At 40.2% G+C, this 18,558-nt stretch overlaps 1 protein-coding gene across 3 annotated transcripts in view; it reads right to left on the reverse strand.

The window, feature by feature from the left end:
• Positions 1 to 1,024: 1,024 nt before the first annotated feature.
• LOC118223762 (sodium-driven chloride bicarbonate exchanger-like) overlaps positions 1,025 to 18,558 on the reverse strand; it is a 94,482-nt gene continuing 76,948 nt past the window's right edge. For 2 of the 3 annotated variants that reach the window (XM_035410729.1, XM_035410730.1), the window contains 11 exons: positions 17,835 to 17,940; positions 15,900 to 16,061; positions 15,393 to 15,506; positions 15,033 to 15,194; positions 12,196 to 12,447; positions 11,648 to 11,716; positions 11,312 to 11,485; positions 10,793 to 10,915; positions 9,804 to 9,868; positions 9,474 to 9,584; positions 1,025 to 5,548 (listed from right to left, as the gene is read on the reverse strand). In XM_035410729.1, coding sequence (XP_035266620.1) covers positions 5,470 to 5,548; positions 9,474 to 9,584; positions 9,804 to 9,868; positions 10,793 to 10,915; positions 11,312 to 11,485; positions 11,648 to 11,716; positions 12,196 to 12,447; positions 15,033 to 15,194; positions 15,393 to 15,506; positions 15,900 to 16,061; positions 17,835 to 17,940 — 1,417 coding nt within the window. In that variant the 3' untranslated portion in view covers positions 1,025 to 5,469. Of the gene's footprint in view, positions 5,549 to 6,330; positions 6,369 to 9,473; positions 9,585 to 9,803; positions 9,869 to 10,792; positions 10,916 to 11,311; positions 11,486 to 11,647; positions 11,717 to 12,195; positions 12,448 to 15,032; positions 15,195 to 15,392; positions 15,507 to 15,899; positions 16,062 to 17,834; positions 17,941 to 18,558 lie in introns of all 3 variants that reach the window. The other variant, XM_035410731.1, reaches the window with a different exon arrangement.

Here is an 18,558-nt window from a genome sequence, read left to right on the forward strand (position 1 = left end):
CCCTAGCTGTATATTCTACTGATTCTACTGAGGTGTTGCTCTAGCAGTTAATCACAGTTGATCAAGGGGCAGGTTCAAAAGATACACTGGATGGCATCATCAAGCCAGAGTTAGGACTCTGAGTAGCACCTGTGGTTATTGTCAAAAGATTTAGCATTGTTTTCTTGGGTCTGGACGAACCAATATAGAAAGAAGCTTTAACGAAGCATTGATGAGTATAAAGATTTCTTTGCCAGAGGAAGTGTTCTGTCTTGTGTCCACCATCAACCCTGTAAGAGGAGATTAACAGGTAGTATGGAAGGAGAGTGAGTGTACACATCCAGGGTTCTCCTCCCAAACAAATGTACCCAGCCGCTTCTTTACACGCCCTGGACTACATCTAACTTCACACAGAGCAGAGTCCGAAGTTGCATGCAGTCCATGTGAGCTCAATTGACCAGCAAGGGTAGCTAAATAGCAATGAAAGCAGATCCCTAACCGAACAAATCCTCCCACACGCTGCCCTATGGAGCTACCGGCCACCGTTAGCACTGCCACAGTCCGGATTCAAGGATGAGACCCATCCATGCACCACAGCGTGAACTGTTGTCTAACATCTGAAGAAGACCAAGATAGAGTGAGATACAGGATTGTGAAAATGGATTCATTTTGACATTTTGTCCGGAAAAGAGAAAGAGAACAAAAGACAAAGTAGGCAGAAAACTGTAGTACTGAACAGGGCCTGGACAGTACCATGGTACAAACAACAACAAATGGAACAAACAGCAACAAGGAGGAACTTCATTTATGGATGCACACAGAAATGATTCTTCTATCAGAAAACCCTATAAATAGTGTTTGCACATTCTGTTTTATATCTTGGAGGAGTTTGCCCGATTCCAAGACAGAACATAACTCTGCACTGTTGGATCCCCAGCTGTGCTTCTTTTTTTTTCTCACTACATGTACATCATACATTGTTTCCTACATAAAAACAGAAACCAATTAATGAGACAGGACAATGGGAATAAACCATAAGCAATCATTTGAATTCAAAAGTTTTTTATGCCTTTTAAAATTTAAAAGAAAGCAACACATTACATAAAGACATTTTATTTAGGTATTTGTTTGAACAAAATTATATTATTTTACAAAGGAATTCTAGCATTTATTTAATAAAGTACAATAAATGTCATACATTTGCCTGAATAGTAAAAATACTATTGCTTCTATTGTTTCTAATGAATTCTTTCAAGATGTGTCCTCCTCACATTTACAGTTATTGAATACATTTAGTTCAGAGCAGAACACCCCATATAAGATTATTGTTATTCAAACACAATTTTTCAGGTAAAGAATATGATCTCTTAACTAAGGCCTCTATTCAGAATAATCACAATGTTCCATGTCCTTGAGTAACAAATTCAAGCAGTTTTGACATGTTTCTTATTTCTTACATAACATTTTCCAAACATTTCAGTAACCATAAATCTGAAGGCATACTATGCAGGATTTTTAATTTGAAAATATTATAAAATAACCATGCTAAGGCATTTCTATGATACACTGGCACTCAGTCTTTAAACATTTTTGCGCTCTGTTCTGTGCTTTTTTTCTGTGCTCTTTTCATGGCTACAAAGCTTGTGTTTTGGGATCAGATTCCAATTAAGTTTTTGTTGCTAATTTGCATGTTACGGTAGATGCTAATAACCCTAGATACAGCTGGATAATTGCATGGAGTAAAACCCAGAAAATCTATTTTTCATTCGATGTTCTAGATTTTGGATGGTTCTGAGTTTTACTCAGTGCAGTTATCCAGCTAACTCAGTAATCCTGCTTCCTGAAACAGGGCCTGGAATAGCTAAATACCAAACAAAGAAAAACACAAAATAGCTGCACCAGCACTACGGAATAGCTACCGTAACATGTTCCCACACAGTAAGGGGTGCACTCAGTGTAAAGATTGTTATAACAGTGCATAATTACTGTTACCATCTATATGGAATCATTCATGCTACTAAAATGATATTTTCTATACCACCTCACCTCTTCACTTGACATTTTGCATGTAGCGCTCAAAGGTGTATCCTCGACGGAGATGTGGGTGGTGTGAGTGGGGTTTATAAACACAGAGTCTACAAGGGCTGCAAAATCCTACATAGTATACCTTTAATTTTACATAGAAACAAAAAAGTAGAAGTCATTATTCAGTGCTGATGACAACACACACTGTAGTTGAACTGAATTGAACAGGCCAGTTATTAACATGTGAAAACTTGTGTCATAACAGTAAACATTGATACATGAAAGCCAGTGCTGAAAGCTGAATTATGTTGCTGAAGCTTGTCATACTTTCACATTGTGGAAACAATATAATTACAGTACAGGTATCAAGGTTTCCTAAGGCCAAGACAGGAATGTCTTTATTCCAGTCAATTCAAGCCCTAATACTTAGACAGAGCTTTAATCCAAAGCTTTTCACTGGAAAATGTTCTACATAAAGCCTTATAGCATATTCAACAAAACAAAAACAACAGCTTAATTTGTATATGTAACGATGGCGAATGGAATGGTCACTGGTCTGGCTAATTATACATACATATAAGGATTCTCATTTTATTGTGAGAGAATGTTACAGTAATTACACCGGAAATAAATAAACTGGAAAAAGAGCAAGCTATGAGGAGGGGCATGCATCTTGTGTGTATGTCCCCATTTCTCAGGTGAATATTTCCAAATGTACAGCCCTAGTGCTGTATTCATCAATTGAACTTCGCTTGCGTTAAGACTAGCGGTCAGTACAATTTATTCTGTCCCCTGTGCTATGTGTGTGTGTGTGTGTGGTCCTTAGCTGTTGTAAAGAAGATGCTTAGATCAGGGCTGTTCTAAACCCTATTGCTCTAAAACTCCTTTTGAACTTGAAAATTATTTTTGTAGGTCAGTATATTTTCAAAGGCAAGTTAGCCTTGATGATTCAGTCTAGGTGGCTTCATTTCAACAAAGAAAGCTCACACATTTGATTGAATACCAAGATGACACAAATTAAAACTTTCAAAATGTAACTATCCTAAAGCTTTAATGAGCCCATTGACTCAACAGAAGTGAAGTAAGAAACATACAGTACATGTATCTTCATTTTAGCAAGCTGGGATAGGCTCCAGCGCCTCCCGCAACCATGTCCAGGAATAAGCAGGTATAGATAATGGCTGAATGGATCTTTATTTAGATTTTTCGTCATTTTCATCATTGCCTACTCATTCGTGATTGCTTGGTACTTCATTAGCAAACTGCTTGTTCAAAGCATGGTCTCTATAGAGCGAATAGCAAAAATTATTTAATTATGAAAAAGCATATTTATACTTATATAATTATTATTCTTATCTATACATAACATGAAACTAGTGTCCAATTAATGTATATTACATGTATAACTTGTATGAGTATTCTATATATTTGTGCAATTTTAACATTTACAGATTTTATGGCAAAGTTAATATGCTAAGGTGTGTAGCCAGAAATCGGTATTTTTTATTTATTAGGGTCACCATTTTTTTTGAAAGCACATGACCGAACGGCATTTAGACTTGCATTACAATCAATATCCTCCTTAGACATGGGTTAGCAAAATGACTTGACTTACAGAATTAGTGGTTAATTCTGACACTCATAAAAGCAATCTATTATTAGTTTTCTTAACTCATGGAGAATAAGAAAAGTAAACAAGCAAGGAAATTCAAATAAAAAAGGCATCTCAGCAACCAAGTGCACCAGTGTCCAGTATACGCAGTTTATCCACACATGCACGCAATACATATGCACATAACACAGATCAAAATGTACAATAAAAAACAGCAAAGTCTTGTTCAAGGGAATCATCTGCCATCAGGGGAACATGAGCTTTGAGTGGGAGATAGATGTCATCCATGATTTGATCAAAGCATTTTTAATGCATTTTTTGTTTTTCAAACATTCCACTAGACAAACTGGATAACTCCAAATGACATGCATTTCTCAATAAGCAGGCATTCAATGGCAGGGAATTCCCCTCTACTAAACCACACAGGCAGAAGCGTGCACCATGGGCTACTGATGTTGTGTGGCAAGGGTTTAGAGCAAGGGTGAAGCAAGCCTTGGGAGCATAGAAATATGAATACATGAAACGTACAAGAATGAGCAACATAAAAATTTATATCAAATACTAGTTCAGCAGATTCACAGCACAGTCAAAACAACAAACAGCCAATGTGTCAATACATAAAGAGACGCCACAGAGAAACTAAAAACATATTACAAACCCTGATGCCCTACCAAAAGAAACTGTTTCTTTCAACCAGTACAAAAATGGATTGTTAGAGTGTTTGACCTCAAGTAAATCTCATAAGTCGCAAATTATTTTCACAAGAATGCTGAACTGCAATGACTCTCAGGGAGTTCTGGGACAAAGGCAAGAAAATCTTTCCAAGTGTTGTACAGAAAGCAAAACAATACTTTTCCATTCCAACTCCATCAATGCAGAAAGGCGCACCTCTTAGTAAGTTCATATCAAGCATCGTCAATATCCATCATTGAAAGTTTAAATATTTTCCTTTTATTTCAGTACATCTGTTTAAAACTATAGGCTTTTTAGACAACCCCAGCTGAAAATTATTCCATTATTATAAATAGCCATCTATTTATCATTTTTGTACAGGTGACATTTACTGCACTTGTTATGTGTGTAGTCTACTTCCCACAGCTTAAAAAACAAGAACATAGCACAACACTATGAAAATATGCTACTTTACATGATACCACATGTCTGTATTTCTAATAACCACACTGAGTATAGCACATGACAGTGTGGGAACATTGCTGTCAATCATCATTAAGTGCCAATTAACTGGGGAGGTGTAATGTGACAATTATCAAACACATGCAATCAAAGAAGGCTCTACTGACCTCATGCTGAGGGCTGATTGAAATGCAGGTTAGAAAATGGCTTTGGAAAAACTGGTGACCCTATCCATCATTGAAACTATTGTATATATGATCTTTTAAAATACTGTGTAAGGTATTCCCAAAGGATATTGGCAATTTTGTTTATTTTTGAAGAAAAAAAATACAAAACATACAAAATACATACTACTTAGTTTAAAATAAAAACAGCTTTAAAAACATTATTTTAAAGGAGAGCTTAACCCACCAGGCCCAATCACTGGGTAATCATTGGGTAATGTCCTGATAGCTTCACATCTCCAGATATATTTTTCTACCACATCAGCCCCTTAAAGTTGCTGGTATTACAAACGCACATACACAATAAACCTATCTGAAATGCCACCTGTTTGCTTCCCGAAAACGCAGACATAGCTTCAGATGCACTGAGGGAGAAAAAGGGCTTTACACAATGTACGTACGTGGACCTTCATGACAAAAACGTACGCACTTGGTCTACTCAAATGTAGTGCGCGCTATATCCATTCATTTGAAAGCACAGTGACGGAGGATACATCACAGACATGTCTCCCTGTCAAAGCCCTTCTCTGTGTCCGTCGTCTTCTCCTGTCTTTTCAAGATGCTATTGGGAAAACTGTAAAAAAACAAACAAAAAAAAACAAAAACAAAGGTAAGAGATTATGTTACTCTCTGCAGCTGATGAAATGTTTTGAGGAAGACAGGGTGTAAGCCTTTTAACTGCCCAGCCCCAGGAGCCCTCATCTATCAGGAAGCACCACCAAGTTTCAATTATAAGTTACAGGACTACAGTCCACCTTGAGCCAGGCAGTTAAGAGGTATGTAGAAGCACAAAGAGGGATCTGAGGCAACGTCTGTGAAAGGTAAGTTCTGTCACACATGCCGAATAGAGGACCGAAAGGCTAAGCCCGGAGGCCTAGCAGCCAGCCATGTCAGGCTTCTCTGATTTGCCCGGTGGAGCGAGCGCTGCGCGGAAACCGCCTTTCACGGACATCTGCAGGGCGGAGAGGAGGCCGCATGTCACCAGAGCCCCGGCGGAAGAGTGGCGGGAACAGATGCCGCCCCGGCCGCCTGCCGGCAAGCTCGCGCCCGCGCGCCGCTACATGCGGCCGCCTCGATCAGCTCGCTCAAAGCGCGCATTTCCAAGCCAGAAACAGAAGCGGCGCGAGCACACGTGACACACGCAAAACTGCGGACAATGCAGAAGCGCCCGGTAAAACTCACATCACAGGACACTGCCATGCAAACCCCAGCCTGAGGGAAACTCAAAATCCTGTTCAAATGTTGTCTTGCATCACGCAAAGACAAACAGCATTTTCAGAGTATGAGCAGGACACGACACCAGGTTGACGTGAGCAACAAGCCAGCCAAGCCGGCGTACAGGAAACGGGCTCTTACCTTTGGGCAATCGGCTTCTAAGAGGTTAGGAAAGGGAGCTTATGGTAGAAATGGAATGAAAAATTCAGTCAAGAAAAGTGTTAATGTTGTCAGCCCTAAAAGGGAAGAGCTGCCCAATCTATTAATATGACAGTGCAGCTGAAACGACTAAGCAGGATTAATACTGGTGTTACTCCAGCAACGGCTAAACATTAAAACCTTTTTTCACTGGTGACTCACATTTCCGCTGCAGATAAACAATGGAAAATCCTCTTAAATAAATATTCAGAGCATCCTGGAGAGCCACAGCCGGGCCTATTTCCTCACTGCCATTATAAGCTTTTAATAAACTCCGAACCAGAGAAGAGAACTAATATAGTTCAAACAAAAAAATATAATTACACTGAAACTGTGAAGTGTGTATGGACAATAAAAGCCTGCATGGAGTCAAATATGTTAAATAATTCACCTACATCATATAAGGGAAGTACGTTTCAAAATATTCGACCAACATATGAGTAAACACAATTTTGAAATGGAAGCATGACATAGTTCACTCACAAATTAACGTAGAGAAGTGTTTGTAATCTACAATAAATATGGCATGAAATAACAGAAACCATTAGAAATTAGTTATCTAGCTTGGGAGTCATGTGCACTCTCACTAAAATTTGTTAGAACAGAAAAATCCTAAATTGCCATTGATTAAATGTCCATTAATGGACTGCAATTCCCCAGGCTAATCATCTTGTGCCCTTGGTAATTGGTTGATTTACATTGCTGCTGATCTGACAATTCAAGTGCCTGGATCGATTCTGTCTTGTTTTAAGCTCAGGTTCTCACATGTTGAATATCAAAGCATATCAATATATACATCTAATTTGTGTGTGCTGCTCTGAAAAACAGTGTCAGCTAAATACTGGAATGTTCTATTTAGTTATGCTTCTGATGACCTGCCAATGGTGGGTATGAGGCATCTGGGTTTGTGGTCTCAAGAAAGAAAATACACTTCAAGTTACTGCAAAGTAGCTTGTGCAAAGACCAGCAGCTGCTTCATTCATACATAGGAAGCTGTTTCATATTCAGTGAGGGGGAATATATACTTACGCTGGCCACTGTGAAAGCATGTAGAACTTTTTAGGTTCATCACTGCATGTAGATTTTAATTTGTGGGCTTTTAACAGTCTGGGGAGGGCATGTTCCAACAGTTGAAATAAAACATTGAATATAAGGTTAAAGTACAGACTGTCAGTTTTAATTTGGTGTATGTATATATATTCACCGGCCACTATATTAGGTACACCTGTTCAATTGCTTGTTAACGCAAATATCTAATCAGGCAATCATGTGGCAGCAACTCAATGTATTTAGGCATGTAGACATCGTCAAGACGATCTGCTGACGTTCAAACCAAGCATCAGAATGGGGAAGAAAGGTGATTTAAATTACTTTGAACGTGGCATGGTTGTTGGTGCCAGACGGGCTGGTTTGAGTATTTCAGAAACTGCTGATCTACTGGGATTTTCATGCACAACCATCTCTAGGGTTTACAGAGAATGGTCCGAAAAAGAGAAAATATCCAGTAAGCGGCAGTTCTCTGGGCGAAAATGCCTTGTTGATGGCAGAGGTCAGAGGAGAATGGCCAGACTAGTTCAAGCTGATAGAAAGGCAACAGTAACTCAAATAACCACTTGTTACAACTGAGGTATGCAGAAGAGCATCTCTGAATGCACAACATGTCAAACCTTGAAGCAGACGGACTACAGCAGCAGAAGACCAACCCGGTACTAGCAAGGTGTACCTAATAAAGTGGCCGGTGAGTATATATGTGTGTGTCTGTGTGGCATATATACTGGATATGGTATTTACATCCATATTGGGTGATCTGTACAGAAATTACAGCCCTTTTTGTTCATAGTCGCCGCCATGTCAGGTGAGCAAAAGTAATTGGACAGATTAACATGATATAAAATAAAGTCATCATATTAGTTCTTGGTTGCAAATTTTTTGCATTTGATGGCTGTCTAAAGTCTGCGACCCATAGACATGCTCTGCCAGGCATGTACTGCAGCCATCTTCAGTTCCTGTTTGTTTCTGTTTTTTTTCAGCCTGCTTCACTGGCATTGAGACTTACTTGGTCCTCATGTTCACAGACAACAACAGGCTCCAAATGCAAATTACACACCTACAATCAACTCTAGCCCTTTTGTTAGCCGTCTTCCACATGAACTAATGATGCAAAGACACATAGCCGGCCAAGAAACAGCTGAGCAGCTGTCCAACTGTCCGATTACTTTTGCTCCCATAAAATGGAGGGACTGTGTATAAAACAACTGTAATACTTACATGGATCACCCGATATGGATGTAAATACACCCGAATTAAAGCAATCTGCTACACGATTAACCTCACACTCAACGTTCTATTTCAAATCCATTGAGTCAATGTCCCAATGTTTTTGCATTTACTGTATATCTAACATATATTGCATATCTCATCAAAGCAGCCTCATTGAAAATCATCCCATTAGAAAGGGCACCCAGCTTGGGAAAAATCTGCATTAGACGTGTAGCCACCAAGTAAATTATAAAATGTCCATATGGTGTATCTCTGATACCAATTACAGTTTAGCCAATCCAGTCAAAGATAGAAGTAATTAAATCAATGGGAACACTGTACTAATTGTCATAGCACAGTTTTGAGAATTTTAAGCAACAACATAATTACAGGAGGTTGCCCTCTTGAAAATTTTATTGGCACGTGGATAACAGTGCTTAGAAAAGATGGCTTCAGTTCAGTACCTGTACACAGAAGGTATCATAAAGTACCACTGCTTATATTTTGTTAGTGAATCATTGCATTAGCTCAGAGAAATTTAAGATTATTCTAGAGGCAAGCAGAGCCTTACTGTAGCGTCACACTGGTTTTATACACAATAGCAAAGCTAAGGTAAACAAAAAAAAAAAACCTTGACACGGTGACGTGGAGTTCTGCTTATCAGATTGACTTTTTTCTTCTCTCCATCAGCCTTGCATTTTATCATCTATTTAGCATCCATTTGATTTTTATTAATTATAGGCTCATTGAAGCAAATGGATTCATATGGTAATCCAGGCATATTTAATTTAACACTCATTTTATCTATAAATGTAAAATTTCAAAACCTTTTTGAGCTGGGATCTTTTTGGGAGCTTTCTGAGCCAAGGGCTTTCCAGACGTTCCCAAAAGAGGTTTTGGACATTTCATCAGAGATGTTCACTGTAGAGGGGTCAGCCCTGAAAAAAACAGAAACATTTTTGGTAGCTGTTTTTGGGTCCTATTTTTCACCATTACAACACAAATATATATCTCTTCAAGAACCAAATCCCTTATGAATATACATATATGAATTGGCATTTGATGTCATTTATTAAGAACATGAATGCGTGTGCAATCATGTATATTCCAGTGCTCATTGACACGGCACTAGGGGTTGCAGCATCAGTGCAGCTCACTTGTAATGTCCTTCCAGTGGCACTTGGACAATTCCCTCCTCCTCAGCCAAAATACTTTGTTCATCCTGTAGAAGAGAGTAAAGTCACTACAAAAACCTTCAGCAACAGTACAATGGGAGTGGAAATTCAGTAAACTACAGCAATGTGTGTACTTGGACAGGTTGTAGTGCACTTGTTAAACAGCGCAGAGCAGAATTTATGGATTTGAATCCAGGCGGAGAGACAGTTGCTGTTGGGCACTATTGGGCATGGCACTCAATCTCAGTTATTCAGTGCTGCTTTCCACAATTGGCCAGTACAGTGGCCCTTGGCCCATGCTCTCAAACATCTTCCACATCTTTTCTTGAATAATAATTATCTATGAGATGTTGGATGTCACATGTCCACATACATAGCCATACAGTGTACATAGCCAAGCCATGGGCCTAAGGCATTAAATGATAGACGGCCTGCCATTTTGTGTATTGGAATGACAGTTGGGAGGTTCATGATTTGTAATGGAGCTGGTCATTAAAACAGAAATCGTGCATTGTGAGCACTCTGAGAAATGCAGACCACAAACGCTCTGTTCTATAGGGCTGGGGAACAGGTGCTTAGTCTGTGCTGACATGTGCTGGACATTGAGCAGCCTGCTCCTGTTATAGCCATACCCAGGGTGCACAGACAAACGCTGCTATATACACACTCTCCGCAACAGATGCACATTTGTCTCCCATCTGCCTTAAAGCAGGTTTACAGCACTAAGAGATGGAGGATTGTTGTTATGGATACCCTCCCCATCACTAAACCAGTCCCTCTCGATGCCCGTTTAAGAGTTCATACACATATTCGCTCTGTTTCGTAGGCTCGGCCTTTCCTTTGCTTTCTTCATTTTGGCGCATTCCCTAATGTCTAGACAGCATGTTGTCAGTCAGTTATTTTTAGAACGGCTGGCGACGAGGTGGCGCTGGGAGCAGGCTCCCTGGTGCCCGCGTACTGCGGGTCGCTACCTCTCGTTCCGCGTCCTCCAGTTTCTTCTTTTTACTCTCCGGCATGAGGTCATCCAGCCAGCTCAGCTCTCTCTTTGTGAAAACGAAATCCAGGAGCTTCCGAATGAACACCAGGGCCAGAACCTGAGGAAGAAGACAGCCAGAAACATTACACACCCATGCACGGCGCTCCTATGACCTATCCTAGTTTCATGATTTTTAAGTGAGCAGAAGTTAGTGTCATTTGCCTAATGTTTTTTGTGGATGTACATCCTACTACACCGCCCTCCAAAAGTACGGTGAAATTTGTTTGTTTTGCTATAAACTTTTGGCAATATGCATTTGAGATCAAAAGATAAATTTGAGACAAAGTACAGAGCATGGTATTTACATTCATGTATGTTTTACCATTTTACAGAAACCTGTTTTTGTGTTGTGGAACTTGGTTTTATGTGGAAGAGGTTGTTGAACCACCCCCTTTCCCACACACTGGGTGAAAGCCCTGTTCTTACAGCATAAGAGAGTGGCAGGGAGGCTCACCATCATGGGGAAAACAATGGCAGCCCTGGAAGTCTTGATGACCCAGAGGAGGACCAGGCAGCTAAGCTGGATGACGGTGAAGAGGTGGACCTTCCTCAGGGGAACGTGACGCAGGTAGATGAAATCTGGCTGGTGCTTTGCCGGCATACCGAAAAGCCTTAGACGGTCAAAGAACTGGAGAACAACAACCACGAGAAATTGCACCGGAAGACAACCGTACAGCACTATTTGATCATGGACACAAATTTCAGAGGGAGTGAAAATTCAAAGTGGAACAGGAAACTTGTCAAGGCCTTCGAGGCCTTGATTTTTAAGTCCTGGTAGGGCACCACTTACCTGAATTCCCCTGAGCGAAGAAGCTCCCATGTAAAGGAAAACTCCGTACAGCACAGGCATGGGGATGAACTACAGATACAGCACAGGAACAGGTTCAGCAACGGCCTTTTCACACAGCTATCTGAAACACTAGGGGCTCATGAAGATTAGTTCATAATTCTCATTGAAAATTGACCTTCTACTTTTACAGTTGACAAGTGAGAAGTTCAGTGTCAAGGTAACTGTATTTTTTGATTGTCTTTTAAATGCTTACTGTATTTTGTCCTTTCGTATGCTTATGTCTTTTATGCAAATTTCCATGTGTGGACAAGAACATTTAATATTTGAATTTGCACGTTGGAAGAATTAAAAGCAATCAACACAGCACTGGCAAACAGCAAGGCAAAGACCCACTTTAGGTCAGGTATGAACTAGAGAAGTGGGAGGCTTTTTCCCGCATTGCCTGAAATGGGTATTTTATATTCCATGTGTTAAATTTCTATTGTAAAGGGCTGTGTGACAACCCGTTTATAATCGCTGCCAAACAAATGATAGATCAGCTCTCTGACCTTGAGGACGGAGGTCATGAAGACGGAACAGCCCATGAGCAGGAAGATCATGAGGCCAGTGAAGCGCTGCTCCCGGATGCCCAGGAACTTGGGCTGCTCCCCGGGGGCGGAGCACTCCGACTCCAGCTTCAGGCTGTTGACGTGGGAGATGGAGAGCACGGTGGCTGCCACAAACCAGGGGAGGCCCATTATCGAGCACACGCCCAGCATCAGCCCCACCACGAACAGGTCCAGGTGATACCCACAGCCTTTCTGCAGGGAGAACCAACAACGACCAAACAAAATACACCTTTAACTATTCTCTGAAAAAAAACTGTCCTTGGTTTATCTCACAACCACCATTTAAGATCAACATATAAGGAGATTTGAAGATTTCTGGAAATAAATTATTTGGAAATTAACCTCAACGAATGTGTTTAATTGGATAAATATGCCTTGTATTACAACAATATTGAGTCATATAGTTTACAATGCTGTTACAGTCAATTCTGCCATAATTTCATGCACACAGGTTAAGTGCAACTTTAAGGATATGATATACAGTACTTGTATTTGCGTATCAGAAGGTACACTGGCAATGATTATATGTGTTTATATGCATATGTAACACCTTTGCTAGTGAAACTGAAAAAAAATTAAACAACATATTGCAAAAAAGATGATTATTTCTGAAAAGTCTCATCAGTTAAAGGAAGTGTAAACTGTGCATATTCATAATATCAGACAGAATTATTAAAATATCAGAGCTGGGTCATTATTAGTTATTTCAAGTACAGGGCACAGATGGAAGTGAGTTAATTCTGACACCTGATAATATTTCAGAGAACCAGGGACCCTGGAAAAACTTGAATTAGTGATACATTCAATTTAAATTACAATCAAATGATGAGCCAAGATGGGGTCAATTGTCTGTTTTCATGGCTGGTCTTAATACAGTGAGCTCTGTAATGTTTGGGACAAAGAGAAATGTTTTCTCCGTACTCAATTTTAGATTGGCTCTCTGTACAATTTCAGATTGACAATCAAACAATTCACATGCGGTTAAAGTGCACATTCTCAGCTTTTATTTAAGGGTATTCTTATGTACTTTGGTTTCACCATGTAGAAATTACAGCATTGTAAATTATGTAAATGAAAGTACTCGTTTTTAGTACTTTGTGACATATCCTTTGCATGCAATGACTGTTTGAAATCTGTGACCCATAAACATCACCAGGTGCTGAGTATCTTCTCCTGCCAGGCCTGTACTGCAGCCATCTTCAGCTCCTGCTTGTTTCGGCGTCTATTTCCCTTAAATTTTCCCTTCAGCATATGAGACGCATGTTCAATTGGATCCAGATAAGGTGAATGACTAGGCCAGTCAAGAATTTTCCAGTTTTTGGCTTTGAAAAACTCTTTGTTGCTTTAGCAGTATATTTGGGATTATAGTCTTGTTGTAGGATTCAGTGCCATGCAATGACTTTGGAGGCATTTGGTTGAACTTCCAGAGATAAGATGCTTCTATACGCTTCAAAATTAATTGTACTGCTGCTATCAGCAGTTACATCATCAATGAAGACAAGTGAGCCAGTCCCTGTAGCAGCCATACATGCCCAAACCATAACACCCCTGCCACCATGTTTCAAAGATGAGGGGCAGTTTCGTTTGGCCTCCATCGTGTCATTACTATGATACAAGTGAATCTTGGGTAATCTGTCCACAAAACCTTTTTCCAGAACTCTGAAAGGTACTTGTTAGCAAAGTGTAACCTGGCCATCCTGTTTTTGCATCTGACTAGTGGTTTGCATCTTGAAAGGAGGCCCTGTAGTTTTGTTTGTGAAGTCTTTAACTGACAATAGTCACTGACACCTCCATGCCTTGAAGAGTGTTTCTGATTTATTGGACAGGTGTTTGCAAATTTTTCTTCATTGCGGTGAGAATTTTTCAATCATCAACTGTAGAGCTCCTCCTCAGGCCCTTTGCAGTTAATGAACTCAGCAGCGCCCTCCGTCTTTTTAATGATGTTCCAAACAGTGTATTTTGGTAAGCCTAAGGTTTGGCTAAAGTCTCATATACTTTTTCTCAGCCTCATAATTGCTTCCTTGACTTTCATTGGCACAATTCTGCTCTTCATGTTGACAAATGTCAAGAATAGACTCCAAAGGCAATCAAAAGCCAAAAATCAACGACTAGGTACTGACAGCTCTCTGATACCTACGGTACACTAAGGAAGCAATTGAACACATCTGACTAATCAGAAACACCGGTGAAGCCATTTTTCCCAAATATGTATGGTGCCCTGAAATGGGAGGGCTATGTATAACAAGTAATTTTTATATGATGAAACCAAAATGTACAATAAAACCCTTTAATAAAAGTTGAGAGTCTGTACTTTAAACACAAGTGCATTGTTTGATTACAAATCTGAAATTGTGTAGTACAGAGCTAAATCAAGAAAACAATATGTCTTTGTCCCAAACATTATGGAGCTCACTGTAAATCTGATGTACACATTCTTCATACATCCAACAAACCACTTTTTCGGGGTGTTATTCTCCACATAATATATCATTTTACTGTATATTAAAGGACAAATAATTTAACACTGAAGCCATAATTTAACACAGTTGATAAATTGGGAGGTGTTTCTCTCGGAATACTTAAACATAATGACTAAATATTACTTCATAAAAAGGTACAGCGTTAAAAACAATATAACAGGTACACACATAACTACCACAGTTCAATATTAATACTAGTCATTTTAAAATGGTAGGAATCAGGATAGAATAATATTTACATTTGTAAAATAAATTTCAGATGAGCACTGAAGAAGAGGGTCTGTTTGCTGTCCATACCTTGAGTTTGTGCTCCTTTCGGTTGATGATCACAGCTGTGATCTGCTGGTCCATAAAAATAAGTATGGTGCACAGCAGGGCAGGGATGACTGTCACAACCGTGGTCCACCAGGGATTGGGGCCCAAGGGGTTGACAAACCAATTGCGGTCATCTCTGGTGGGCTACAGGAGGGCATGGTATTTATTTACAGGAAAGTACAATCTGAGGGAATCCTTGGGACAGTAAATTCCTTTTGTGCATTGTGAGTCAGTTTCAGTTTAGCCACGAGCAATGAAAGTTTTGGTCCTTCTTTATTCAACTGCAATGCGTACTTATGACTGTGAAACACAACCTGTTTGCTGACTGATTACACAACTCACCTTAAATTTACTGGGGACTTGGAGCTTTGGAGATGGGACTCCTAAGGCATAGTCAACGAAAACCATGGTGAGGATGGTGATGAAGACGGCAAAGTCGCTGATGATGGCTCTCACCTGAGGAGAAAACCATAGCAAAACTCAAAACACCACAATCTTTAACCATTTGGCTCTTCCCTGCCAGTCCAACTGGGCGTGCTCCTGGAAAACAACTACATGCAAACCCTGCAGTAATTTACAGTACAGTCAAAAATGAATGTGCACACCTGAGATGGACCTTGAAATTAATTTCAAGCTTCCAGGAACAAGTTAGCAAGTATTCAAATCAAATGAACTCCAGGGAAAGTCAAGGCTCCCTAAATACAGATTCATACTTGAATACTACATCCATAAATAAGCAATGCAGTATTAGAAAACAGACTATAGGACTTTTCCTGAGCCTTCCCAGAATTCATCACTAGAGGTCGCCAGCAGGCTATTCTATTGAACAGAACATGAGATCTGACTTGCTTTGGTGGGGAAGTAGCGGGTTGTCTTGAACTCCTTGAGGAAAGCAGACATAGCGACGGTGGAGAAGAAGAGCACAATGGACCAGAAGAGGACATCGGGGACGTACGGGCCATGGGGACCGCAGGCGCTGCCCACAAACTCCCCTCGTTTCTCTATGCAGTCCTGGAACAGCAAAGGGAACCTCACAGCCTGGGTCTGTGCCACAGGGATCCACAGGACTCACAGAGAGAACTTACACATCTTTTATTTAAATAAAATTATACATGCATATTCATATTATTTTATTTTAGTTATTTAATTGTTTTGCTGAGGCAAGATTACAGGGTATAATAACACATCATATAGACGCAAGATCATATCCAGTGAACATTTTTGCGGTGAAAAGTGGGCGAAAACTGTGTCTAAGCATTCAGATGAAAACCTGGCTACATTTGATTGAAAAACAAAAGTTTTATAGCTGACTAGGTCGTAACCAGGTTTTAAATCAAAAGCTTCTGGCAAACCACTGAAACATCCACAGCTACCATGTGAAATACACTCAAATAGATGCTAGCTTTAGCATGAATATAAATAAATTAATTTATGTATTTCTGTATACTGCCTGACTGTGACCTGTTGGGTAGGTACAGCAGAGGGGTAGATTACAGAGAAGAAAGTAAGTACAGTATATTTTATTAATCCCTGGAGAAGAACTGGTTTGTTGTTAGCAATAATACAGACATGCAGCAATCACAGACATGACAAAATCAGTTAATTTTGTTCTGTTCTAAATACACATTTAGAACATAAAAGACAATAATTTAAACCTTTAAATAACATGGCACACAGTATTCATTCAACAAGCACGATAAACATCCATAATATTCCACAGGCAGAGTTTTGGCAGTCACGGTTGTAGTGTACTGAAAGGACCCCTGCAATGTGTAATTGGTGAGGCTGGTTTGTGTACTGCTGACAAAGTGTGCATCATTACAATTAATGGCACAGCAGCCCAAGACAAAACAAATGGAATACATGAAATGTGCTTTTACAGTGATTTTGCATGGCTAATCCTGGGTAATCCCATCCACATGCCCTTAATCTCTTCTCTTGGTGCAGCTCCATCTGGGAGAACATGCCATGCGGAGACAAAGCTCAGAAAAAGCCCTCTGTGTATTCAAAACCGTTCCCAACAAGCAGCTTTTAATCTCCAAATAAAAGCAGGTGACAGTGTGAAAAGCCCTTTTCCAGCTGTCAGACCTTGCTAAATAATCACTAATATAGAAAATGGTATCTCCCTGTATGCGACACACTTTAAGCACAGCACTGCCTCTCATACCTGTGTTTTGCAAAGGTTTTATTCTGCAGTCACATATGAGAAAGATCAAAGATCTGCATTCACAGATGAGAAAGATCACAGATCTGCATTCACAGATGAGACAGATTACAGATCAGCATTCACAGATGAGACAGATCACAGATCTGCATTCACAGGTGAGACAGATCACAGATCTGCATTCACCGATGAGACAGATCACAATTCTGCATTCACAAACGAGAAAGATCACAGACCTGCATTCACAAACGAGAGATCACAGATCTGCATTCACAGACAAGACAAATCACAGATCTGCATTCACAGACGAGAAAGATCACAGATCTGCATTCACAGATGAGACAGATTACAGATCAGCATTCACAGATGAGACAGATCACAGATCTGCATTCACAGATGAGACAGATCACAGATCTGCATTCACAGATGAGACAGATCACAATTCTGCATTCACAGATGAGACAGATCACAATTCTGCATTCACAGACGAGACAGATCACAGATCTGCATTCACAAACGGGACAGATCACAGATCAGCATTCACAGACGAGACAGATCACAGATCTGAATTCACAGATCAGACAGATCACAAATCTGCATTCACAGATGCGTTCTTTTACCTGGACATCCAGAGCATCCCAGTAGATCTCGGAAGTGGTGATGTTGTTGTCCTCCCAAAAGCTCAGGGTGGCATTGCTGGGGTCCAGAGGCTGCTTACAGGCACACCTACAGGGGAGGAGGCATACCTGGATCACCTGTCCAATGACATCATCACCTTAAAACAAGAAAACACTGCACCTGTTTGCAATAAGCTTTCTACATGACCAGTGACATAGCTCTAATTTCAGATGTGTAAAATGGGTCTTTCACCCCTTAGTTGAAAAATCACAGACTTGAGCCTCAGCAATATCATTAACTCACTGTGACCAGGAATCTGGAGTGAGGGGACACAATTAGCTTAGTCCTGTCAGGACTAGGGTGAGAACCATAGACTGGAGAAAAATATTGACAGTGACAGTGATGTCGCCCACTGAGTTTCCATGGGCTCGTGAAAAGCGTTTCAAAACTGCAGAAGTGCAGTTTTCATCCTGCCATATTGTACAAATTGGAGCCAGAGACTGTGCAGTAGGGAAAAGGAGGGACACTTATATGGTCCTGAAGTCTGGGCCGTTGTCTGGGTCTTCCAATAAACGTGTGAGATACAGTTACGTGCAGTTGCTTGGCAGTGATGTAAACTGTGCCTGATTCATCCACAATATATTAAGATATTGTCCAAATGCAACAAAACAGCAGATGGGGAGACATTAAGCAAAGAAAAAACACCATAGCGACTACATGTTCTTG

Source organism: Anguilla anguilla, chromosome 3 (genome assembly GCF_013347855.1).
Source record: "Anguilla anguilla isolate fAngAng1 chromosome 3, fAngAng1.pri, whole genome shotgun sequence".
Taxonomy (NCBI): domain Eukaryota; kingdom Metazoa; phylum Chordata; class Actinopteri; order Anguilliformes; family Anguillidae; genus Anguilla; species Anguilla anguilla.